At 37.9% G+C, this 27,901-nt stretch overlaps 1 protein-coding gene across 3 annotated transcripts in view; it reads right to left on the reverse strand.

Moving 5' to 3' along the window:
• Positions 1-27,602, reverse strand: part of EMCN (endomucin) — a 164,679-nt gene extending 137,077 nt beyond the window's left edge. The window contains exon 1 of one of the 3 annotated variants that reach the window (XM_027853435.1): positions 27,395-27,602. In XM_027853435.1, coding sequence (XP_027709236.1) covers positions 27,395-27,464 — 70 coding nt within the window. In that variant the 5' untranslated portion in view covers positions 27,465-27,602. The remainder of the gene's footprint in view (positions 1-27,394) is intronic. The other 2 variants (XM_027853433.1, XM_027853434.1) reach the window with 2 other exon arrangements.
• Positions 27,603-27,901: the final 299 nt, after the last annotated feature.

Genomic DNA, 27,901 nt, shown 5'->3' on the forward strand with positions numbered 1-27,901 from the left:
TGAGGCAAACAGAGGTTAAATGACTTGCCCAGGGTCCAACAGCTAGGAAATGCCTGAAGTTGAATTTGAACTCAGGTCTTCCTGACCATAGGAACTATTGATGAGAGTTAGCAATTGATTGGATATAGAAGGAGAGTAGACAATAAAGGATTACTCTGAGATTATAAATGTCAAGGACTAGAGGGTAGGTGGTGTTCTTGACAGGAATAGGAATTTTAGGAGGAAGGGTTTAGGGAGAAAAGTAAATTATTTTTGGATACATTGAGTTTGAGATACTTGCATCCAAATGGAGATTCCAAACAGACAGTAGTTGATGCCATGCTGGAACTCAGGAAAGTCTGATTAGATATAAGTTGAACACCAAGGATTTGATGTGGTCACCAATGGAGAGAATAGTGGAGTCTCAGGATGTAGCTCTGGTGTCTATCCTCATCTATTAAATGGAAATTGAATGATGCTCCTGTAAAGGTAGCTGGCTGAGTAGGAGGAGCAGAAAAAGTACCAAGAGAGAGTAGTTTGAGCTTGGAAAAAAAGACTCCAGGTTAGACATGATGGGTGTCTTCAGTGTTAAAGAGCTGTCACGTATATGAGAGATTAGATTTATTTTTTTTCCTTTGCCCCAGAGGACAGAATCTGGAGCTATGGGTGGAAGATGCAAAGAGGAAAAGTTAAAGCTGATGTCAGGAAAAACTTCCTAACAATCATAGCTATCCAAAAATGGAATGGGTTACTTGGACAGGTTACTTGGATGGGTTCTCCCATCTCGAATGTCTTCAAGCAAAGACTGGATGATGATTTGTCATGAATGATATGGTGGAGATTCCTTTCTGCTATGAATCAGGTTAGAATATTGCTGAGGTCCCTCCCAACTCTCAAATTCTGTGATTCTGAAAATTGTTAAAGCAAACACAAAGTGGGGAGAAGCATTTTTAACCAACTCCCCTCAGCTGAGCATAGAAATTCTCTTTCGATGTACTGAACTCTTCATCCTCATCTCCTTTTCTTTTCATACAACTTTAGGGAGCCCAGGCATTTTAAGAGCAAAAATCCTGATAGCTTCATGAATTGTATCAAGGTTAGCCTTTTGAGTCTTTGGTCAGTCCCAGAGCCATACTAGGGCAGGGCAGAGAGGTCTTCCAGAGTAATAGAGGATCATAGACTTAAAGTTGGGAAGGACCATCAAGTCCAATTCCCCCATTTTATGGATGATGAAACTGAGGCTCAGAGAGATTAAATGAATTGTTCAGGATCACAGAACTAGGGAGTGTCAGAGGTGAGATTTGAGTGCTCGTGTTCCCTACTGTAGGTCCTGCACTCTATCCATCCTACTTTGACTTAGAGTCCCAATTTTTAAAGGATGCTAATAGTACTCAAATTCCTTAAACATGCAGAGATAACTGAGATTAGCCCCTAGTTAGGAAGAATAATTAGTTAAACCAGGAAGCTACCTGATGGCCAGCTTCTTTCCCCTCAATTCCATATGACATGTGTTTTCTTTCCAAGTCTTCCCCTGACAGACTCCCTCTCCTATTGATAGTGACCTTCTCATCAGGTCCCCCCACCTACTTCCCTCTTTATCCTTGATTTTCCACCCATGGCACCATCATCTTGGAGTCAGAGGTTTCTTTTTAAGATTTCCGTCCCTTACGCTGATGGCTTTGGATCTATGTTGTGGTCTTTGCCCCTGCTGTCAAAATTGGCAGTTGTATCTCTGCCAGACCTATATCCTGGGAAGATGGGAAGAAATGGGGAGGTTTTGACACCTCAAATATCTTGTCAAGAAGTTTTAATCTGTGAAAGAGGTGACCTTTAAAAATTTTAATAGAGTTTTTTGATTTCTGTCATACATGACATTATCATCAACACATCAGGAATATAGAGTATTGACTACCCAATGCTGCTAAATGACCAAATAAATGAGAGAATTCCCTCAAGGGATTTTAATCAGTAATTCATTGCCAACTTAGGAAAACCAGAGTAATATTCCAAAGGAACAAGTCCTTAATCCAAAATCATTTATGATCTTTGCCAATAACCCAACATATTGTATTTCAGTCTTTGAGAACAAAGAGACTTTTGCCCAAATTTGAGATGACAGAAAGAAAAGGGGAAATTGAGGCACAAACATTCAAATGAAAATATACTCCTCCACTTTGTACATGGCCCCAAACTGATGAGCATGTTAATATTTAAAATTCTTTCCCCTCTAATGGCCCCCATCTTGCTAGTTTGTGCTCAATTCATGTCTTGCCTGAACTATTGCAATAGTGTCCTGATTGGTCTTCCCCACTCAAATCTCAATCCTTTTTCATCCTCCATATAATTGTCAAATGGATGTCCCTAAAGCGCAGCTCTGACTCTCTCACTCCCCTACTCAAGAAGCCTCAATGGCCATTTCTTGCCTTTGGAATTGCATGCAAACCCTTTAGCTTGATGTTTAAAGCCCTCATAATCTATCTCCAAACTATCTTCTCAGTTTGATTTCACATACTTCCACTCCTAGGTCGTGTATTCCAATCATACCTTGTGTTCTACTTGATCCTTCCCACACAGAACATTGTCTCTCTTTCCTCCCTGCCTTCCCTCTATACCTGGAGTGAATCCCTAGTTTCCATCAAGGTTCAGCTCCTTCTGTGAAAGGTCTCTTCTGATTCCCCTAATTATCAGTCTCCATCTCCCATGAAATTACTTGGGGCTGATTTTCTATATATTCTGGAATTACTTACCTGTATGCAAATGGTTTCTTTCCAGCAAAATGTAACTCCTTGGGTATGTGGAATTGTTTTTCTTTGTTATGCCACCTCCTGGCACAGTGACTGACCTATGTTTTTAGGTGCTAAAGAAGTCATTGTTGAATTGAAGCTCCCCATAAACATTCTATGAAGTAGGTAGTATAATTATTATTGTCTGCATAGATTTCAAATCACCACAAAAAAAATCAGAGAAATGCTCTATGAAAAATGGGGTAAAATTCAGTAGAGATAAGTTCAAGGTTCTATCTATCTATCTGTATGTATGTATCTATATGTACACATGCATATGTGTATGTATACATATACATATGCACATGTGTATGTATGTATGTGTGTGTGTATACACAGACCACAAAAACAACAACTGAATTAAGATGGGGAAAAGCACAAAAGATTGGAAAAGACCATATCATAATAGATTACAAGTTGAAAATAAATAATTGACTGAGGGTTTTGAATTTAAAAGTTTATGTTGTACATTGGACAACAGTAGAAAGAGCTTGCATACAAAGTCTGGGAAGAAATTTTCATGATTTTATTTAACAGTCAAAGTTTTCTTTTTGACAATATTGTGTCTGATTCAGGCCTCTGCATTAAAAAAAAAAGATTGAACAGGAAATAGAGCAGGCTCGACCAAAAAAGAAATATAATGAAAGTGATTAAAGATGCAAAATAGATCCTCTAGGGAAAGGTTAAGGAAGTTGAAATTATTTGTTGTTTAGCCTGGAGAAAAGATGTCAAGAGCAGAGATTCCTGTGGAATTATGAGCCTAAAATTTAATTTTTCTCCATCTTAATTTCCCTATATGTCAATAAGGATGATTATACCTTTTCCTACCCTAATTCTAAGACTTAATTAGGTTTAAAAAAATCAGAAAGCCTGTTCCAGCTTCTCAGAGAATGGTAATAAGTATGAATCAAAATATTTTTAACTCTCAACAGTCCACAGAGAATCTCTTTACTTTGTGGATTCTAAATATATCAGCTATCTTCTCAGTGTACAAAGAACAGTCTTGCTTACTTCCCAGGCAGTGGGAATGTACAAAATGCAAATTGATTTTAATATTGTCTCAAGGAACATAACTAGAAAGATAAATCTGCTAACAAAAGAAAAATCACCATTCCTTCCAGAGTTAAATATCATGAAGTTAAGAAGAGCTAAGTTCAAATCCAGCTTCAGACACTTACTAATTGTTGGATGCTGGGCAAGTCAAATAATCTCTGCCTACCTCAGTTTCTTCATTTGTAAAATGGGGATGAGAATAATAATGGCACTTACTTCTCAGGGCGGCTATGAGGACCAAATGAGATAATTCTTATAAAGCACTTTGAAAAACTTAAAGTTCTTTAGAAATGCTAGCTATTATTATTATTATTATTATTACAGTCAATCCTCAACATTTACACGTTTAACTTTCTTGTCTTCAAGCATTCCTGTGATTTTATCAGTAACTTCATTTTAATGTTTCAGTTATGCACAGTAGAGAAAAAAATGACAGGCACCATGTGCCCAAGTTTATGGAGTAACTGGTATCCTACCAGGCACTTTACTGGTCTTGTTTGCCCTACCATTGTAGAGTTCCCTATGCATTCATTGGATATATTCATTGTTGCCTTTTAAAACTCAAGTTTTGGGTGGCTATAATGCCCTCAAAGCATAAAGCAAATCCTTTGGTTTCTAAACCCAAGCCTGCAAAGTCAGTGATGTGGCTTAGTAATAAACTTTGTGCCAGAATGCCTGCAGCCACTGTGTGCCATGAGACCCTTAAAGATCTAAAGTGGCACAGAAAGCAGACATTGCTGGATTATTTCAATCTGGTACATCCTTCATGATGCTATCCACCAGCAATGAAGGACAGAGTGTCAGAGGTGATGTCAAAACCTCACCAGTCTCTGCATCTTCTGACAGCAACAATTTAAGTCCCAGCAACCTCTACCTTGGTTTTCAGAGGGTGGCCAAGGTAGAGAGGTTTACAGAATTATATCTATAGTACTCCTCCATCTCACACACTGGAAGGTAATATTCAGGTTAAAATGTTTTATTTTTAAGAATTTTATTATCTATATGACATTTACGGTACTGTAGACTTCATGTGTTTTTATGAAAAGTGAATATTGTCTGAAATAAATGTTCTTTTTTATTGAGATGTTAGCACAAAAGGTTACAGCATTCTAAGGAATTACTAGCTAGGAAAAAACATTTTGCATGTTACCAGTTTTATTTTGTGTACTGTATTTTATTGGCTATTTGATGGTTACTGTGTTAGGAAAAGTACATATCAGAATTAATGTTTTGTTAATTATATGTAGAAAAATGTATTTTCAACAATTTCTAGCAAAAGATTATAGTTTTTGGTGGTCACACCTGTGAAAGTTGAGAATTGACTGTATTATTATTATTATCATCATCATCAGCTATTAAATGTGACTTCTGAAATGTCAGTTGCTTGGGAATAATAAAAGAATTAACCTTATAATTATCATTATTAATTGTACAAAAATATTACAATGCCATTCTTCATTTTCATTAATTTCTATTGATAATATAATCCACAAATCTTGTAAATAGTTAAATTTATTTATTTTTTTTAAAGACAGATAGAACACATGTGTATGCCTAGTTCTTTTTGCATAGCCTAATAGATCAGTCGACAAGATTCATCCAGTTAACTGCTAAGCACCTACAATAGGACTGGGAATAAGGAATAACTTTGAAGTTTGGCTTACTACACTTAAGAATGCCTGGGTATTTGTATGTCATTGCAACTTGTTCTAAAGTTTTCCATGTATTCTAAATATTTCCTTGGAGATCCTCCACTGAGGTTTCATACTGAAGGTTCATTCTGGCATGGAGGTGACTTTGATTTCTTAAGGAATATACTGGGGGGGATGAAATTCTGGCAAGTTTTGCCACCGAGCTAGATAGGCTTCCAGACTGGACCCAGGGATATTTGAGTAGAGCAGAGTGTAGTTTGAGTAGACCTGAAACATAAACGGCAAAGTTGGATCGGCTATTAATGTAGCTTCTCTGTAAGGATAGACCTAGTTATGTTCAGAGAAACCAATCACCAGAAAGTTGACCACCAAGGGATGGACTTTTTCATCTCTTAAGACACTAGATAGTTCATAATCTTGGTCATCAAAGGGAGTACCTAATCATTGAGATCACAGTCCTATGAAGTGTTGACATAAATATTCCTTGATAATAGTTATAATCCATTTCCTCAAGTTCAGGGTCCGGAATTTTTCTGGTTAAAAATTCACCTCTTTAACAGTGATGAACTGGAAATCTTGCTTTCTCATTTGGGCAGACCATTCCTTTATCTGATCATAATCTACTGTCATTCTATCTCTCCCTCTGCCCCAAAACCTAAAACCTGTTATTTTTTAACCCCCAATTCCTCAGTCCTTCAGTTCTTGCCCAGACTATCACCCCTACACTGGTTATACTATCCTTCCTTCCTTATCTTGAGCCCCTGGTGAACCATTTCAACTCTACACTGTTCTCTTGAACCCCTTGACCTCTCGTGCTGTCACTGATACTGTTTTGCCAATCTTGAGCCTTGGAATATTACCACCATTCTCTGCCTTCACTCCGATGCTGAACAAAGCTGTACCATGATGATTTTGTTCACTACAAGTTTGTAATCTCAACTGGACCCTCACTGGGGCAAGGCAATCCTTTGAAATCTCCCTAATCAATTCATTAACCCACTCACCACAATGACTATTTCAGCTTTTTCATCCCTCCTTAGACATCCCATCACTCCCCCTCTCCAACCTTCTCAGTTTGAGAGTCTTGTCTCATATTTCATTTTTTTTGAAACGAGGCCATTCACAGAGAACTTACTATTCTCCCCTGTTCCTCATCTCACATCACTCTGATGCCCTCTGCCCTTCACCCCTGTCTCATATGAAGAAGTGGCCCTTCTCCTTGCCAAGGCTAATGACTCTATATGCACAAGTGATCCTATTCCATCACACCTTCCTCAGCAGATTAACCCCCCTGAATCAATTCTACTCTTTTACTTATCTTCAATCTTTCTCTGTCTACCTGTTGCTTCACGTATAATATCCTTTGCTTGGCTTTAAAGTCCTGCATGACCTGGTCACTTTCTTGCTTTTCCAATCTTCTTAAACCTCACTACTCTTTAGAGATTCTTACTCTGCAAACCAGGGACGTTGTCTTTTTGCTCTTCTTTGTTGAGGTAGCTGGTGGTTCACTAGATAGAGCTCTGGGCCTGGAGTCAGAAAGACCTGAGTTCAAATCTAGTCTCAGACACTTACTATCTGTGTAACCCTGGGTAAGTCATTTAAAATGCTGTCTGCCTCAGTTTACTCATCTTTAAAGTAGGGATAATAACAACACCTACCTCTCAGGGTTGTTGTGAGCATTAAGTGGGATAATATTTGTAAAAAACACTTAGTATAGTGCCTGACACAGAGTAGGCATTTTATAAATGTTCATTCCTTTCCTCCTCTCTCCCTCCCCACCACTGTTAATAAATTACCTGACTAGGCACAGTGTTTTTGTTTGTCAATAAATTTAGAGCTTGAGACTGAGGAAGGGAGAATTACTTTTTTTCAATTTAGTTAATATATATTATATAAAATATTTTTATAATTTCAATAATATATAAACATTTTATAATTTTATTATATATACATATGTACATACAAACACACATATATGTGTATATATAATGATAATATTCCCAAACGCACCCACCAGAATTGCTGCTAGACCCAATAAAAAAATAATTATGAGCCTGTAGCAGACTGAAGTTTCTTTTTTTTTTCTGAGAGCACCTGTGAAATATTGGTTTTACCTTACACTTATAATCTAGTAAAGAGTTAGGGCATATACACAGGTAACTCTAATAGAAATTAGAATGTGAGATCAGGGGTATATCAGAGCCAGTTTGAACAGGCTTGTCATATAGCAAACAACATGAATCAAGGCTTGAATTATTGCTTTGTGGATTTTCTCACTTGAAGCGATTGGAAAAAATATTAATGCAGATTCAACTTAAAAGAGTGTCATGAGCATATTCTTCCCCCAGATAGGCCATTGTTAAATATTTACCAGCTCATCATTGGATATAAGAATAAGAGAAGTCAGAGAGAGAAGGAGGGATCACTTTGGGTCACAAGGAAGAATGAGGGAGGAAAGCTTAATGGTGTCAATGGTACCTTTTTCTGGTTATCGAAGGAAAAGAAAAATTTGATTGGGCAATGGTATGGTACAGTTCTCTTCTGGCCCTGGGGAAAAGCCTGCCTGAATGTTCAGTGTAGGGGGAGACAGCATGAGATTAAGAAATGATGAGGAATATCATTTGTTTGAAAAATAGACTGCTTAGTTGAGTTGATTCTCTTGATATTCCACAAGCACATCATGCTCATGACCTCCCCCCCTGCACACCATGGCTTCCATTTTCCTCCATACTTGTCTTTATCCTAATCATCCTTCAAGACCAAAGTCAAATCCTTTCTTTTCCCCTTACTTCTCCAACCCAAACCAATTTCCCTCTTCTCTGAACTCATATAGCCCTGATTATCTGTGGCATACAAATGAACAGACAAATTTTTTATAGATTTGTTCACCACTGTCTAGTGTTTTGTCTCTTCAGCTAGATTGGAAGCTGCTTGAGGACAAGGACTGTGTCATATTTCTTTCTTTTATATAACCTCCATCACAATGATCACCCTACATGGAGCAGGTTCTTAATAAATACTAATAGTATTTTAATGGAACCAAGAAATTTTAAAAAGGCTGATATTTCCCTCAAAGGTTGTAGGCCACCTTTTCTGGCTTAAAATTTGGCACTATTTTTGATAGCAGAGCTGAACTTCTATGTGCTTTGATAAGGTCTTTCCACTTTTTCCCCATAATCATAATACTTTGTGTAACATCATGTCAACTATTTAAACTCTTAAAGATTTTTGAATCACAGAATATTTCACAAGGATATTAATTAATCAATCAACAAATATTTATTTAGCACCAACTATATACCAGGTACTATGCTAGGCACTGAGGAGACAAAGACCAAAAAGAAGAAAAGAAAAAAAAATGTCTACACTCAATGAATTTACATTCTATCAGGGGCAGAGGAATACTGCAGAATAAACATGTGTGAAATAAATATAAAACAAATAAAAGTTAAATATAAAGCAGTTGGGGAGACAGGGTACTAGCAGTTGAGGAGATCCAAGCAGGGCTTGTGGAGGGGATACTTGAGCTTCATATGGAAGGAAAGGAGAGATTTTTAGGCATAGCTGAGGATGGAGTTCAGAGCTTGGAGTGACAAGCACTGCAAAACCCAGAAGTTGGAGATGGAGTGTCATGCATGAGGAATAGAGAAAAGGGCAGTATGATTGAACTATAAAGCATGGGAAGGGAGTTAAGTAAAGAAGTTCATATTTGAACTTAGATGCAATAGGGAAATAAGGAAAATCATATCAGCAATTGTGTGTAAGATAGATTAGTGTGGGGAGAGACTTGAAGAAGAAATACCAGTTAGATGACCATTCCAATAGTACAGATAAGAGGGATAAACTGGGGTGGTATCTACGAGAGTAGTGAGAAGAAGTTTTTGCAGATAGAGAAATGACAAGATTTAGCCACTGATTGGATGTCTCACTGTACTGTAATCCTAAGTGAACTAGGTCTGGTCTAGAGTAGGGGAAGAGGGAAAGATCACAAGTTCTGTTTTGTTTATGTTGAATTTGAAGTGTCTCTGGGACAACCAGTTTAAAATGTCCAGTAGTCAGCTGATGACAGGTATGGAGGACAAGAGAGAGACTGGAGATAGATATGTAGATTTGGAAGGTGTCTTCAGGAGATGATAATTAAACTCCTAAGAACCAATAAGGTGGCTAAGAAAAAAGAGTATAAAGGATAGGTCTCAGCACAGAGGCTTGGGATAACCCACAGTTAGGGGGCATGATTTGGATGATGAGCTGGTAAAGGATGGTAAAACACATCATAGGAGAACCAGAAGAGGGGAGTGTTGTGAAATCCAAAAGAGGATAAAATGTCCAGGAGAAAAGGGAAACCAACAGTGGCAAATGCAGCAGCGAGGTCAACATGGTTGAGAATTGAAAATAGACCAAAAGCTTTTGCAATGAAAAGACACTGACAACATTAGAGAGAGCAGTTTACCTCAAGTGATGAGGTCAGAAGTCAGTCAGTGTTGATGAGTGAATGGAGATGAAATAAAAACAATGACCTGTTTCAAAAGCTGTTCCTACAAAGGCAGTGGAAGCTGTTACTATCTCCTTAAGAGCCTGCAGATGAAAAATTTAATTAAACTTCCTATGAAATATGATTTGAGAAAGAGAGAGCTAATGATAGCTTGAGAGGAAAAAGTGGTAAAGACAGAGAAAGAGGGTGAAGAAAAAATTTCTTGGGAGAAATATTTAACTAATTATGAAGAAATCTTTGAAGGAGAATTCTTTGAGGAGTGAGTCTGTAGAGAGATGGTAAGAATTATGGCTTGGGAAAAAAAAGCTATGGAGAAAATTTAGAGAAAGATAGAGGGATGGTGGATAGAACCGTTCTATTCATTATCTTGAAAGAAGAGGAAGAGAATTCCTGAAAAGATGTTTTTTCTTCGTATCCTGAGTTACCTGAATGGTGAAAATGTTTTCAGAAGTCATCTACAGTAGCAGTGATGGCTTTAGGTTATGCCGGCTGTGATCTATGTCACAGCAAAAATCTCATAAATAACTGTCTTTGTCTCACTATTGATTATTTTGTATAGCTAGTTGTTCAGTCGTTTTTCAGTTGTGTCCTACTCTTCGGGACCTCATTTAGGGTTTTCTTGGCAAAGATACTAGAGTGGGTTGCCATTTCCTTCTCCAGCCCATTTTACAGATGAGGAAACTGAGGCAAACAAGGGTTAAGTGACTTGTCCATGGTCACACATCCAGGAAGTATCTGAGGCCAGATTTGAATTCAAGAAGACTCATCTTCCCTGACTCTAGGCCTGGCATTCTATCCATCATGCCACCTAGCTGCCCCACTTTTTTTGTATAACCAATAACTTTAAAATTGAGATAATCTTAGAAGTTCAGGAGTTTTGATATTTTGAGGAATGTGAACAATTGCCTAAAGGAAAAGTTTCTCTAGTTTATTAATAAACTTAGCTGGGGAATCAAATATTAATTGATGAATTAATGAGATAGATGTGGGATCTAATGATTTTTTTAGGGATGAAAGAAACTTGGGACTGCTTGAAGGGAATGGTGAATGAGCCAGGTGAAAACTGAGGATTAGAGAAATGTAGAGACAATTGAAGGGCTAGAGAAGAGAGGAGGTGGGGGATCAAGGTGTATGAAAAGTGTTGGCTTTGGCAAGAAGGGTTACCTTTTTTTTACCACAGACTAGAAGACAGGAGGAGAGTGTGGAGGATGATGTCAAAGTTTCACAGTGAAAAGAAAAAGAAAAGAGGGAGCTCAAAGTGAATGGCCTCATTTTTTTCCAGTAAAGTTTGAGGTGAAGTCTTCAGCTGAAATGTTGTGGGAAGGGGTAGGTTTGGGAGGCTTGAGGATAGAAGAGAAGATATAGATAACTTTCAGGGTGGGGGAGGGCTAGAAAATCAGGAAGAAATAAAAGTATTGCCTTAGTAGTGAGTGACTGGTTGAGATCAGATAATAAAAATATGTAATTTCTCTTGTCGCCTTGGCTTTGTGACTTTCTTCAGCTCTGTTCATCATCACAGGAAGAGGAAGAGAGGAGATAGATGGTGGGAGTAGCCCAGGGTTGGGATTTATCAAGGGCTGTGTCATTATAGGACAGTGGGTCAAAAGATGTGTAAGTAGAGGACAGTATGGTTTTGAATTAATTAACCATAGTCTCCAGAATTAAAATAGAAGAAACAAAGTCAGAGCAGGAATAATAGCTTGAGAAAGCACTGAAGGGTAGAGGATTAGAGGTTAGGACATGGCAAAGCATAGGGAGAGATGGAATTCTATATAAATATATTATTTATATTTTTATTAATATATATAAATATATATATTTATATAGGAATATGTCATATTTTCCTATATAAATAGGAAGTTATGATGTGATATAGAAATGTTAGTTTTTTGATTATTGGAGTATAACACTTATAGTTAATGGTAAGATTCAGTTTGATGCCACCCTGTGTGTAACTGAGTTTGAAAAGAGGAATCACAGGAATTGAGAAAATGGAGGGCCTCTGAATTTTTCATATCAATACAGTCCTAGGGCCAGTCCAATGCCTTTTTTAACTTCACACTTGTTGGAAAGGAAAAAGCATTTGTTAAATGCCTACCTACTATGTGCCAGGCACCATGCTAAGTACTTTACAAATATTATCACATTTGATCCTCACAACAACCCTGGGAGTTAAAGGGGCTATTATTATTTCTCCGACTTACAGTTGAAGAAACTGAGGCACATAGAGATTAAGTAACTTGACAAGGGTTCACACAGCTAGTGTGTCTGAGGTTGGATTTGAACTCAGGCCTTCCTGATTCCAGGGCCAGTGGTTTATCTATCTTGACAATTAGCTTTCCCTAGCTGCCTATGCCCAGGCCACATTTCTATAAAATACTCTTCCTAACAATTCTCTGGAATTCAGGATTGTTTGTGTTTAGATGGCCAAAAACATCCTGACTGCCACTCAAAACCTTGGGAATAGAGCAGATTGCTTCTCTGATCAAACTGTTATTAAAACCGGTGGCTTCCCCCAGAGGCACTCAGATAGAAGGCTCCAGGGCAGAGGTCCAGGTGACATCAATGTCAATGAAAGTAGACAGGAGATTAATAAGAAGAGTGAAAAAAATCAATAAGATATTGTTCCATGCTGAACATTAAGGCTACCTGTCTAGAGAGGCAGAGATATTGGCTCCCTGCCCCCACCTAGTAGCCGTACCCCATGTGCACACTAGCATGGAGCCTCCTTTACCCAACCCCTTTCCTTAATGACAGCTGACCTATTTCTATGGTATTTAAAGGGGAATTACGAGGCTGCACTTCAGAGTAATATACAAGTGAAGAGGGAAGATAAAAAGGTTTATAGGGCATAATCTTTAATGGCTATTAGAGTTTAGTCCTGATCCTAATTGGTTGGTCAGAGTTACCTATTAAAACCTTGATATGGCAGGAGGAAGGATAATAACTAGAACATATATGGAGTTTTAAGGTTTTCAAAGTCCTATCCCTAAATCAACTCATTTGAGCCTCAAAACAACCTTGTGAAGTAGATGCTATTATTATCATTTTACTAATGAGAGGGAAAGGAAATGAAAAGAATAAGCATTCATTAAGTGCCACATACCATGCGCTTTAGAAATTTTACCTCACCTAATCCTTATAACAACTCTGGAAAGTAGGTAAAATTATCATCCCCATTTCACAGTTGAGGTACTCTCACCCTAATCCCAGATCATAGGAAATTTCTCTCCCTGGTATCATCATCTCATCTTCTAAATTCAGTGTCCTAGTGTTGTCAAGAAAATTATTCTTAAAGACATTTTGGTGTCTTCAGTTTCCAAAGTAATAAGGTTCTAAAGTCACTGAAAGGGTTTAGACAGAGAGGAATAAGAGGAATATATGATTCAATGACCTCAAAATTACAGGAAATCGATAAATGAATGACTAAGGCTCCTATTACATTCTAGGTTCTATGCTAAGTTCAGAGAATACAATGACAAACATAAAACAGTCTTAGCCCTTAAGGAACTTACATTCTAAAAGGGAGACGTTACAACTAGAAAAATGGTGGCCAGGGAAGAGAGCTTCAATTTGTCAAGTCGTCAGAATTATGAGTGGTGCCATAGGGCAATCTGTGGTCAGGCCTTTTGTAATAGCAAAATTAATATTCACTTGATGATTGTTTCCAGAGCAAAAGGTAGAGAGTAGGAGTGCAGGAAGGTGGAGATGGGGACCTACGTACATGGGAGTAAGCCCTGGTAGCCTAGCTGATGGCTGAAAATTAGTTACGAGGCCATGTGTTTGGAGAAATTAGATGGAACAGGCCCACTGTCAGTGAAGAGGCAAGTGGTTTTTGAGCTGAAAGAGTCTCTTATATGATGCGGAGAAGAGTGAGACAATTTGAGATTCATATTTTGTCAAGATACCCTGGTCCTTAAGAAAAAAGTCAGAGGAATGTTTTTAATATCCACTAAAGGTCTTACATACATTTTGTTGCCTACTGCTCAGACATATATCTTCTCCTTTACCACACATAGAAGAACCAGGACTTTATTATGTCACCCCTTTGCTTAAGAACTGCAACTTGTGTCTTGTTGATTATCTGATTATATTTAAAAAATTTTAGCGTAAGATCAAACGTCATACATCAACTAGTTCCTTTTGGTCTATTTCAGTATTTTTCAAGATATGTTTCCCAACTCCAGTTATATTGGTTTATCCTCTCTCATGTACCATTCTCATTCTAGACTTTGTTTCTTCACTCATGTTGTTTCCTACAGGTGGATCCCTTTGAAATTATCCACCAATACGAGTCCTACAATTTCTGGCTGAGCATCTGTCTCCACATTATGCTGCCTGCATTCTAGTCATCATCCTTATTTTCCTCTCCCAGAGGAACTCTGGAATCTTTCCCTGGGAAGCTAGGTTTTAATAAATATGCCTTCACCTTTTTCTTGACTGGAACCAGGCCTCTATACCACTCCTCAGTGTCAACAAACCACAGTGCCATGTGTGTATCCCACCTCTTTCAAATCCACTTTATATGTGGTATGAAATGACAGAACTAAACTATTGATTGGATATGAGTGGTGAGAGAGAGTGAGGAGTCACATTTGGGTGGCAAGCTTGGATGATTGGAAGGATGCTGGTACCCTTTGCAGTAACAGGAAATTCAGGAAGAAGGGAGGGTTTGGGGCAAGACAGTCTGTTAATTTTGAGACATGTTGAGTTTAAGATGTCAATGGGACATATAATTCGAGATGTTCTAAAGAGATTTAGAAATGTTAGACTCTTGGTCAGCAGAAAGGTTAAGGCCAGATAAGTAGATCTGAGAATCCTCATCATAGAGATGGTAAAAGGAACTGTGGGAATTGATGGGTTCTTCAAATAAAATACTATCGAAAAGAGGAAAGGGTCCATGACAGAGCCTTGGGGACTGTCTAAGCAGGAGTGACTCAGATGAAGATCCAAGTTCACAGATCCCAAGGTAAGAATCTTATCTAAGGACAAGAAGAGAATTCTTTTTGATTTTAATTTTATTTAGTATTTTATTTCCCCCCCAGTTACATGTAAGGAAGAGAATAGTTAACTAAACAAGGGTAAGAGGATACATTTTTAAAAAGAATGAGGGAATTTCAAATTACATAAAATTAAAACGTTTTTGCCTGAACAAAATCACTGAAGATTAAAGTTAAAAGAGAAACTATAAAGTGGGAAGATATATATATATATATTTTTAGCAAATATCACCAATAAAAATCTGAAATCCAAAATATGTGGGGAATTAAGTCAAATAGTTAATACTAAGACATTCTTGAAGAGGTGCAGTAAATGGTGAAAGAACAGGAACAAATTATTTTCAAAAGAAGAATGAAGAATGAGTGAAAGAAGAAGAATGAATGGAAAGAAGAATTCAAGTGGTAAATGCAATTAAAACACCCTTCAGGTTTCACCTTACACACCATGCAAGTTGTCAATGACAGAAGATAAGAACTGTCCATGTATAAAAAGACTGTGGGAGGAGAGATCTGCTGCTATGCCATTTTTTGGAACCATGAAGGGGTTCAGTCATCCAAGAGATCAATTTGTAATTATGTAAGAAAAGCGACTCACTTCTCCATATCCTTTGACCTAGGGATACCACCCCAAAGAAGTCAAAGGCAAAAACGAAAGTGCAATATATACCAAATAATCATGAAAGCACTCATTATGACTGGGAATAAAGGGTTATCTATTGATTGAGAAATGACTGAAAAAGCACGGCACATTAACGTAATGAAATTTTACTGTGCGGTAAGATTGATGGGTGGGAAGAATTCGGGGGCATGTGATAAGATTTGATGAACCAATGCATGGTGAAATAATCAGAACCAAGAGGACAGTATGCATGACTACAACAAGGTAAGTGACAAGATCACTTAAAAGAAGCTGAGTTCTGAGTTCTCAGAGAACAGGTAAGAAGCCAAAAGTAGGACATGGTTGTATACACCTGTAATCCCTGTAGCTGATCTCTTGAGCTCTGGAGGTCTGAACACCAGTGGGTTGGGTGTCCACATTTAGTACAGCATTAGTATGGTGAGCTCCCATTAGTGGAGGATCACCCCTGTAATTCTAGTGTGTGTGTGTGTGTGTGTGTGTGTGTGTGTGTGTGAGAGAGAGAGAGAGACAGACAGACAGACAGACAGACAGGACAAGAAACAAAATAGATATCTCCTGCTCTCTCTCTCTCTCTCCCACACACATACACACACACACTTTGTGGTACAGAGGCAACTAGATGACCTAGTGGATAGAGTGCTGAGCCTGGAGCAGGGAGACATGAGTTCAAATCCCACCTCAAATCCTTCCTAGCTGTGTGACCCTAAGTGAGTCACTTAACCACAATCTGCCTCAGTTTCCCCATCTGTAAAATAGAGATTAAAAAATAGCACTTACCTCCTAGGATTGTTCTGAGGATCAAATGAGATAATAATTGTAAAGTAGTAAGCACTGTATAAATGTTAGTTATTATTATTATGAATTATTCCTATTATTTCTACTAATACTACAGAATATTATATATATTGTCAGATGTGGTCATTGCATCTGATGTTTTTGTTTAACTATTTTTTTTGTAACTGGAAAGTTTCAGTCTGAAGGATAGGGGTTTTGAAATGACTGATATGAATATGAAAAACATCAACAAAATGTGTTTTTAAAAATAAAAAAATGTTCAGTGTGGTGTGCAAACATAAGACAGTATTAAATGAGGCTTGTTGAATGCTGTCCCATGGAAAAGTCATGTATAGGTCCTGTTTCTTTTTTCCATTATGACTTCTTTATAGACCCATAACTACTCAGTTTTTGCTCATTTTTCCTCCCTCCAAGTGTGGACTGGCTCACTAAGGGACAGAATCCAGGACATTTCCCATCATCCTAGATGAGAAGGTGAAGGACAAATGAAGTAATTCCTTCTGGATATGATTTTTTTTAACCAGCTATGAGGAGGGAACAATAGAAGAAAGAAGAATGAAAGGAAGAAGAACAAGAAAAGGAAAGAGGAACAGGGCCTTGAAGCTTCCTGGATGAGCAACTAATAATAATGAGGATAAATGAGAATTTCCTGATATCCTGATGTTGAGCATGTGGTTATGGCTGAGATCCAGAGAGCAGCTATGAAGACAGTGACATGAGATGGACTATCCCGACCTTTGAAAATCTAAGGTCCATGGGTGGGTGAGGTGGCGAGGTGGGAAGAACAGAATGTTGTCTACCCGTAGAGATAGTGCTGGGAAAAGAGAGCCGGCCTAAATCATAGGAAGTCATGAGAGATCTAGCTTCCAATTCTGTCTCTGATATCTATGTGACTATGGACAAGTCAGCTAATCTCTCTGAGTGAAATTTCCTCATGTGTTAGGTGGGGACTATAGTACATGTGATACACCCTTCACGGGGTTGTTGTGAGGATCAAATAAGGAAGCCTATGTAAAGTTGTTGCAGTTTACTACACTAAGACTTTCGAGACACCCTGTATTTAAGGTTTGTGAGGTGACTTACATGGATTTTCTTATTTGACTTTTAAAGGAACACCATATATATAGATACACATACATACATATATGTGTGTATGCATATATATGCATATATGTGTGTGTATGTGTATGTATATATACTAGCTATTATTATTGAAGACACATACCCCGAATCACATGTACAAATATACTGCACAGAATCTGGATTCTTTCCTCTTATTGGCTGCCATCCAATAAGCTCTTAAAAAGAAAGCTTAGACTAGTCTTTCCCACGTAGAATAAACATTTTCCAAGAGCCCTATCTGAAAATATCCAAAGGAAGTAGATACTATGGAATGGATGTGGTGTTGCCTTGGGCGGGAGTGGGGAGCAGGGAGGTGCATATCTAGAAATAACAGGAAGAAATTAAGCCAAGATAACTCCAGGCAGAATGTATAGAAATTTGTGGAACGATGGCATCATAGAAACAGAGAGGACTTCACTGATATCTAGTTTAACCTCTTTACTTTACAGATGAGGAAACTGAGACCCAAAGTACTGAAATGAGTTAGATTAGTATGTCATAGAAGAGGTAGCCTGGCAGGTCTGTCTTTGAAGCCAGGAAGACCCGAGTCCATGCCCTACCTTGGACCCATACTGGTTGTGTGACCCTGGGTAGGTCATTCAATCCTCAATGTTCTAGGTAATAATAATAATAATAATAATAATAATAATAATAATAATAATAATAGCTAGTATTTGTACAATGCTTTCTATATGTGTAAAATATAACATATTATATGATAAAATACAATATAATAATATAGTATGTAATATACTTTATATAATTTATGCAATATATAATATATTATGATATACACATCATTTAATATATATTCTGTGATACATAATGTATTAAATGTACTTTATATAACGTATGTATACATAAATAGGTATACAAGTTTACACACATATGTATAACTATATTTGTGTATGCACATATATGCATATATGTATATATTATACATACATATTTGCATATATTATGAATTTATGTACATATACACATAATCTTATTAGATCTTAAAACAACTCTGTTGGGGAGGCAGCTCAACTCCCTAAGACTCTAAGACAGGTGATGCAGTGGCTAGTCTGGTGGTATTGCAGTCAGAGAAACCTGTCTCAGATACTTCCTAACTGTGTAACTCTGGGCAAGTTGCCCAACTTCTCTCAGGCTCAGTTTCCTCATCTGAAAAATGGGGATAATAATGGCGCCAACCTCCCAGAGTTGCTTTAAAGACAAAGTGAGGTAATATGTGTGTAAAGTGCTTTGAGAACCTTAAAGTACTATATAATGTTAATTATTATCATTAATGTATTAATGATCATTATTATTATTATTATTATGAGACAGAGAGATTGACAAGATTTGTAGAGAGCATTTCCTCACCTAGGGTTTTTCCCATACCTATGAAAAAAGAGGTCCAGTTCCTATCCCTTTATTATAGAAAAGAAACTGCCAGTTGGGTCTCTTGCCTCCCAGACCGAAGCTGTGTCTATATAAATTTAAAACGTGTAACTCTCTCAGAGGCAAGATGAAGATCAGTAGCCGAGGATGTGAGTCACAGAGCTGGAAAGGTCATTTAATCTCAAGAGGTCATTCAGTCTAGCTCTCTGAATCTGAAGATTATAATTGAATTCTGGACTCAATTTGTATCTGCAGTGATATTTATTGAAATGAAGCTTCAGGCAGATAGCAAGTGAAAGGATCTGGTTGGGTATGTGTCTGCCATTGAAATTCTATGATTTGAAAATTTGCCTAAGACATAACCTGCCAGTTTCTGGGCTTTGATCCCCACCACAGTTATGGTACTTAGGAAATCAGAGCATCACATTTTTCCTCTCTCAATGGGCAAGAGGAGAGCTGTTCTCTAAATATTGCTTTTCAATAGGTTATAGCTCCTTCCTCATGGGAAGCTAGTTAATTAATGCAGGCAGACAATACACATTCCCTACCACTCCAGCAACAATGTATTATCAGCAAAGAGGGGAAAAACATGTCCAGAAAACTGAACAAGCAAACACCCTTGATGTCTGGCAAGAGGCTCACTCAACCTTGACAGTACATCACTGCTGCCCCTTCCTCATCACTCAAAAGTGTTTGCATTCTCCCCCACATCCCCACCCCCACCGCTCAGGGCTCCTGAGATCACACTCTCTAGGACAATACATTGTCAGCTCTTAAAAAAAGATTATGCTCTACTACATATGGACAAGAATGATCAAAAGAAAACAAAAAAAGTCTTTAATTCATTCATCATTCATCTTTTTGAATTCTTAAATCTGGTGCTTTCCCTCTGTTGACTATTTCCGATTTATGCTATAGATAGGCTGTTAGTACATAATTGGATGTTGTCTCCCCCATTAGACTGTAAAGATAGACTGTCGCCTCTCTTTGTATCCCCAGTGCTTAGCACAGTGCCAGGCACAGAATAGGTGCTTAATAAATAATTGTATATTGACTGACTAACTGCGCTCTCCAGCCAGAGGACCTGGGTTCAGTTCCTGTAACTGATGTTTATTAGCAGTGAGACCTTGGGCAAGTCCCCTAGCCTCCTCAGTCTCAGTTTCCTCATCTGTAAAATGAGGGATTTAGAATAACTGGCCCCTGAAGTTCCTTTGATCCACAAGTCTGTGATCTATGATTAATGGGAATAAAATATCCCTGAATGGAGACTGAGATCAGAAGGAAGGGGGGAAAATGAAAAATGATAAATAGCTCACTGATAGATCTAATTTAATTATTCAAACTACTCTAACTAATTACATTTAATTCACCTCTAAATAATTAATTATGCTACGGAAGGATAATTCTAGGTTAGTGTGTACTCTTCAAATTAGATATCCTGAGAGAGGAAGCCATGATGGGAGCTTTTGAGTTACTGAAGAGAAACACGCATGGCTTCATTAGTCTGTCTAGATCGTGCAGAAGGAGCCTGTTTACCTATTCATTTTCACTAGTGGTGAGAAAGCTCAGGTATCCCCTCAATGCTCTGTCATGGACCCTCTTCCCTTTTTGCTGTATACTTTCTCACTTGGTGATCTCAACCACTCCCATGGCTTCAAACAGGTTTGCCAAAGCCAGTGTATAAAGGCTCTTGACAGCCAATTATAAAATTTTCAGTGGGATCTAAATTGTCGAATTCTAAGAATCAGGAAATTCATTGTTTTGATTTCTAGACTTAAGAACGTGATGAAGAAAATGTTACTAATGTGAAGATAAAGTTTAAAGTATTTTATGTGTGTAGTTTTTTTTTTTTCAAGAGGACTGGTTGTTAAACATTTACCAGTATAAACCCGAGTTGAACCAGATGATTCCTAGATCTATATGTCTATCTTTGTCTATCTCAAGCTATAGTCACTCAAAATAAGACTCTAAATGTATTTTCTGGAAACTCAACATGTCCAAAACAGAACTCATTATCTTTCTACCCAAACCTTCTCCTCCTCTAAACTTCTGTTTTACTATTGTTCAGGGTACCACCATCTTTCCAGTGACCTATTTGAGAAAAATGATTTTTTCTTATTATATTAATAACCAATTTTGTACACAGGACCCAAAGATCTTCTTTTTTCTTATTAATAACCAATTATTAGCAGGTTAGTTAATTAATTAACTAATTAATTAGTTTTTTCTCCTTTCTTTACTTCCATATTTAAAGCCCAGTCCTTATGAAGACAGGGCTGGCAATGAGACATTCTCCTCAATCTTGGGTGGCACCTCACTCAACTGGGAGAGTTTATTTCTGATTAAGGGGTAAAGAGAATCTAATCTAGGTGAATTCTGACCCATGGTTCAACTCAGGTAGGACTGGGTAGAGAATAGATTCTTTTGTATAGATTGCTGGAGGCAAATGATCTGGGAAAATGCTGACGTGATCATAGGTCCCCCGGCCCTCCTTAGAAAAAGCCCACCTCTCATTATAATATTCATTCTCCCATTAATGGTTAACCAGTTGGAGTTGATTTTCACCCTCAAGGACATCCCCTCTCCCAAAGGTAACATTCAATGGCCTCCATGTGGGGTCTTTGGTTACCGAGAGAACCATTGACCTCAATTCATTGATTATTTGCTAATCTAATTAATAAATTGATTATTAATTACCCAGAAATTCTGTCTCTCAGACTTTTCATTCATCTTATGTTACCTACTTCAGTGTCATCCCCAACTTCTCAATGTCATGCTAATCTGTTGCCAATCTTATCATTTCTATAGAAACTACATGTCATACATATCCTTTTCTGTCTGCTCTGTACCCACAACACAACCTTAGCTCAGGTTCTGATTACCTAGTGCCTGGACTGTTACATTAGACTTCTAAGGAGTCTCTCTTCATCAAATTCCTCCTTGCACCAATCCATCCTATACTCAGCAGTTGAGTGCATCCAACTGACCACCTCACAGCTCTGCTCTATAAGCTGCTTTGGTTCCATATTGCTTCCAGGATCAAATGTTTGGCACTGAAAACTCTCTGTAATGTCTCTTTTTCCTACCTTTCCAGGCTTTTTCCCATCCAGTTAGAGTGGACTACTTGCAATTCTTCAAAGATGATACACCATTTCTAGCCCCCATGTCTTGCACTGATTGTCCTCTATGCTTTTTAATTTCCTTGGCTTCCTTCAAATCCCACCTTCTGCAAGAAGCCTTTCTCAGTCCTTGAGCTGCCATCCCTCCTACATTACATTTGGCCTTTGGAGGAAAATCATATGGTACTTAGACAACCCTTAAAAACATCTGGGCATCTCAGTTCCTTGGGGTTGGGCATGGTTTGAGAATTGAATTTCTAGGAACTAACTTGGATGGACCATTTTCTTACCTCTCTTGGGCCTGATATTCCATAATATTATAGAGTTGGGATCATAGTATCATAGATTTAGAGTAGAAGGGTACTTAAAGATTATTTAATCTAACCCCTCATTTTACAGATGAGGCACAGAGAAATTGTGTCAGGTTTCCCAAGGTTACATAGGTGGCAGGGGCAGGAGGGCAAAGACAAGTAAATTAGCATAAGATTCTGTGATTCTTAAAACAGCCTATTTTTCTCTTGTAATGGATTAGAAAGTAATTATTAATCACCTACTAGATTCTGTGTACTGGGGATACATTTTTCTTTTTTCTTCAAAAGACAGACTCTGTCCTGGAGAAGATCATATTTTAATAGGGTAAGATGACATATACATATAAATATATATATATATACACATATATACACACACATACATACATATATGTATATAAACAGATACATACATATGTGTGTATACATGTATACACACATATACACATACATATATACATATACATGTGCATGTACATATACACATGCACACATGCACATATATACATACACATATATGTGTATATGTGTGTATACACACACACACACACACACATATATACACACACATACATACATCTCTCTATATATACAAGAGTGACCAGGAAGGAGAATTTTATTCTGAGGAGGTGGAATAGGCAGCATTCCCAAGCTGGCCATAGGCAAATAGTCGGGTGTCCTGGGAGAGGGGTTGGATAGGATGTGAAGATGAAGCAAGATCTGGTGTCTAATGTCAACCACAGATCTGGGGCATAAGTGGATTACTGTAGACACTCTCAGTGACCAATTACTTGGGTTATACCTTAGGGCAAGAGCTGTGGCACAAATGAGTACCCAATTTATCCAATTAACTCCAAATGAGCCTTTTAATCTACCCTGCTGTCCTGATAAGCAGCACAAAAAGAGGAAAATCAATAAAATTAGTCTTCTTGACTAGCATCTCTGTACAAATCATTATAGACCCTATGCAATCAGATATGGAGCTATTATAGAATATTCCATGTCTAATTTTGACAACTATAATAAGAGGAGAGACAGGAGGTAAGTGCTATTTAGAGGGTAAATGACACAAAAAAGAGAATCCATATACAGGCATACCTTATTATATTTCACTTCACTTTGCTGTGTTTTGGGAATTTTTTTTTTTTTACAAACTGAAGGTTTGTGGCAATATTGCATCAAACAAATCTATTGGTACCATTTTTCCAACAGTGTGTACTTACATCATATCTGTGTCACCTTTTGGTAATTCTCAATATATTTCAAACTTTTTCATTTTTATTATATCTCATATGGTGATCTGTGATCAGTAATCTTTGATGTTACTATTGCAGTTATTTTGGGGTGCCACAAACCATGCCCATATAGGATGGTGAACTTAATCAATAAATGTTGTATGTGTTTTGACTGCTCTACTGACTGGCTGTCCCTTCATCTCTGTCCCTTTCCTCAGGCCTCCCTATTCTTTGAGACACAACAACATTGAAGAGTATTACATAAATTTCATTGATAAAGCAGCAGCAGGATTTGAGAGGACTCATTCCCATTCTGAAAGAAGTTCTATTGTGGGTAAAATGCTACCAAATGGCATTGCATGCTCCAGAGAAATCTCTCACGGAAGGAAGAGTCCACTGATGGGGCAAACTTCATCATTGTCTTATTTTAAGAAATTGCCACAGCCTCCCCAACCTTCAGCAACTAACATCTAGCCATTAATATCAAGGCAAGACCCTCCACTAGCAAAAAGATTACAACTCACTGAAGGCTCAGATTATGGTTAACATTTCTTTTTAGCAATAAAGTATTTTAATTAAGGTATGTACATTGATTTTAGACATAATATTATTGCACATTTAATAGACTACAGTATAGTGTAAATATAACTTTTATATGCACTAGGAAACCAAAAATTGGATGTGACTTGCTTTATTGTGTTATTCACTTTATTATGGAGGTCTGAAACCACACCCGCAATATCTCAGAGGTATGCCTGTACACATTTGTTTCCTCTAGCTTTCCAAAGGAGGTACAAATTTATTTTTTTTCTTCTGTTTATAGACCATGACTGATGTTCTGCCCCAAATCTTTTAGAAAAGGCAGAAGCCCTTGCACAAGATCACCAAAACAAAATGAAACAAACAAAAAAACGAAAATGAAAGCCTCCACTCATATCCTCCTGTCTTGTTCCCTCAGGGTCTTGCATTTGAAGTCTTAAAGCAATTCTTTGTCCCAGATACCAAATTCTTTAGAATAAAGAACAGAGTTCTCCTAGCTAGCCAATGCCCCAAGATTGGTGTTCAGTAGCTTGGATCTCATTGGCAGAGGTCACTTTACTTGGTGGTATACGGTCCCTGTTTAATCTCTGAAGTCTAAACAAGGCAGATAATAAGCATTTGCTCAATAACTACCAAACATCTCTGGGTTGCAGATTCCCTAGTTTTTTAGCCCTAAATTTGTTCCCAATGTCAATGAATGAGTTGGGGAAAAAAAGCACAGAGACAATGGCAAGACCTGAGGGGAAGATCATTGTCTTTTCCTCTGACCTGATCTTTTCAACCACATAAAGCCTTCGAAGGGTTTAGTGTTAATCCTCTACATAATCCACTATCCTGGTCTTTAATCTTCATTCATTGAATTCTTTGTTATTGTTGTTTTTACCTATTTCCATCTTTCTCTTTAAGGCCTAAGTAGTAAAAAATGGGAGAGAGAAGAGAGAAAGGTTCGTTGGTTCAAAAGAGAAAACAAACATGAAGGAATTATATTGAATAAAGCAGGGCCTTCTTCTTTTCAGTGATTTCTCTTTAAATCAATTTGGAAAAAACAGTGATTACACATGTGCAGCATTTCCTTGAGTCTAGAACTAGAGAATCTTGGAAAAGAAAAAAAAAAGCTTCTCTGGAACAATGATAACGCAATGGAAATAGAACTCTTTGAGGCAATAATATTCTTCTGTAGACACTTGCGCCTTGTATTCAAATTTCCATTTGTCCCAGGCTCACATACTATTAGAGAGGATGCATTGAAGAGCAATTTGGAGAGCTGGCTTTGGACTGAGGAAGATCAAGAAGTTCCACTTCTGATTCCTTGACCCAAAGGTTTAAGAAGCAACTACTGATCTCCATTGCTAGCAGAAGCTTTCTCACCTAAAGTTTTTTTCTTTCTTTCTCTTTTTCAGCAATTGGGGTTAAGTGACTTGCCCGGGGTCACACAGCTAGTAAGTGTCAAGTGTTTGGTCTGAGGTTGGATTTGAACTCAGGTCCTCTGATTTCAGGGCCGGTGCTCTAGCCACTGCGCCACTTTGCTTCCTCACCTAAAGTTTCTTAAATCAAGAAAGGATATATCTGGATCCTCTAAAATCTCCTCCCTTCCCCATCCCTAGCAAGTACACATAAAATGTCCAAGAAAGCTTTTTGAATTTAATCCAGTTGAGAGGGCCTTTTTGGAGTGGCAGATAGAGCTTTAGGCTTGGTGTCAGGAAGACCTGAGTTCAAATCCTTAATCAGACATTTACTAGTTGTGGAACATGGACAAAGTGACTTAATCTCTACCTACTTCAATTTCCTCATCTGTAAATTGGGGATAATAGCAGCACCTACTTCATGGGGTTCTTGTGAGGATCAAAATGTTTGTTAAGCTCTTGGCGTATAATACTAGCTATTATGATTATTCTTATACATTCTCTCCTTAAGCATCTTCATTCTATCCTCAATGGAAGAAAACTGTCAATCCAAATTCTTAAATCAAAGAAATGTTCTGAAGCAGCCTGCACAGTGCCAGGTAAGATTAAAAAAATATGCATATACATACACACATACAGAAGAATACAGGTTGAAGAACACACATAAGTACATATATACATATGTACACGTATATACTTATATATATTCTTCAATCTTCCCTGCATAAAAATATACACATATTGGGGGTAGATTGTTGGGCCTGGAGTCAAGAAGACCTAAATTCAAATAGTGCCCCAGACACTTACTAGCTGTGTGACCCTGGGCAAGTCACCTAATTTCTGTTTGCTTCTGTTTCCTCATCCATAAAACTGGGGTGATAATAGCACCTACCTCCCAAAGTTGTTGTGGGGATCAAATGAGGTAGTATTTATAAGGAGCTTATTATAATACCTGGCACATAGTAGGCATTATATACATACTAGCTATTATTATATCAATATGAATAAACATCTGTAGATGTGTATACACACTCACACACATTATGTATATAGGACATTTTTCCAACTATCAAAAAGAGATAATGTAGTTAAACATACTTTTTTTTTAAATCATAGAGAATAAGAATATAGATATGGCTAAATAATAATAATAATCCCACACTTACATAGCACCTTACGATGACAATTACTTAATAATCTTGAATTTAATAATCTCAGCTGAAATCCTGAAATAATCCTGAAATCACAGAACTTGGCTCTGAATTGTAGCCCTGTTACTGACTACCTCAGGGACCATGGGCAATTTTTTTGACTCTCTCTCTGTGTCTCTTGGCATGTCTCTCTTTTGGCCTTTGTCTCTCTCACACTCACATGCATAAAATTTGACTGTGCCTAGAATAGAGACTTTTTCAGTACTTATCGATGTGTAGGCTGCATGGTGTAATTGGTGTAAAGAAGGCTGGCAGTCAGGAAGACCCAAAGAGGGATAAAGACACAACCCACTGCTTAGAGAGTTGGGGCTAAAGATCATTCATGATCATTCTCTCTCTTTGTCTCCTCTTATGAATAGGTCCCTTAAAGCCTTTGAAGTTTCTGCTACAAAGAAATTGTTTTAAATTCCATCATTTTCTTCCAATGAAAACACCTCCTCCTACCTCTGACTCCTCTGAACACTCAGCCTTGTGTACAAACAGTGGCCATGGGGTCTTGCCAGATCACTGATCATCATTCCAAAGCTGAGAAGGAACCTCAGTGACCATGTAGTTCAATCTGCTCATTTGAAAGATGAAGAAACTGAAGGCCAAAGAGACAGGACAACTAGAATCCTCTGCTCGTTGAAGTTATACCAGAGAAGCAAATAAGAGGTGTGAGAGAAAATCCTCTTACCCTGGCTTCCTTGACTGTAGCAGAGGCTGCACATAGAAAGGAAGAGGAAGGTCCCGTGGAGCAGCTTCATGGCGGTCCCGGGTGTCGGTGCGATGCCCTTGCCCAGCCAGCTAGGGAGTCTTCTGTCCCAGAGAGGCAGGGCCTAATTAGCAAATGGAAAAGGTGTGTAGAATGTGTCCAGTTCCAGCCCATTCTGACTTATTCAGGGGTTTTGATAACCAGAGGAAATGCACACAGTCCCTCTGGGAGTTCAGTAGAGAGGAGATTTATTGTTTCAGTTCTTTACAGGAACTCCTTCTCCCCCTTTGGCAGTCGCTTGTGTTTTTGTTAATGCCTTCGTTATTTTGTTCTTCTTCAACAAAAAGTCCAGGAAAGGTTTGGAGCAGAAACAACTCCTTCTTTAGAATGGATCCCACGGCTTTCAAACTTTTGTTTTTAAACTATAGTTGGGAGTATTTCGAAAGCGGGATGCTTAGGAATTGAGAACCAATTTGGATGATGAGGCTT

This window comes from Vombatus ursinus, unplaced genomic scaffold (genome assembly GCF_900497805.2).
Source record: "Vombatus ursinus unplaced genomic scaffold, bare-nosed wombat genome assembly UNPS02009975.1, whole genome shotgun sequence".
Taxonomy (NCBI): domain Eukaryota; kingdom Metazoa; phylum Chordata; class Mammalia; order Diprotodontia; family Vombatidae; genus Vombatus; species Vombatus ursinus.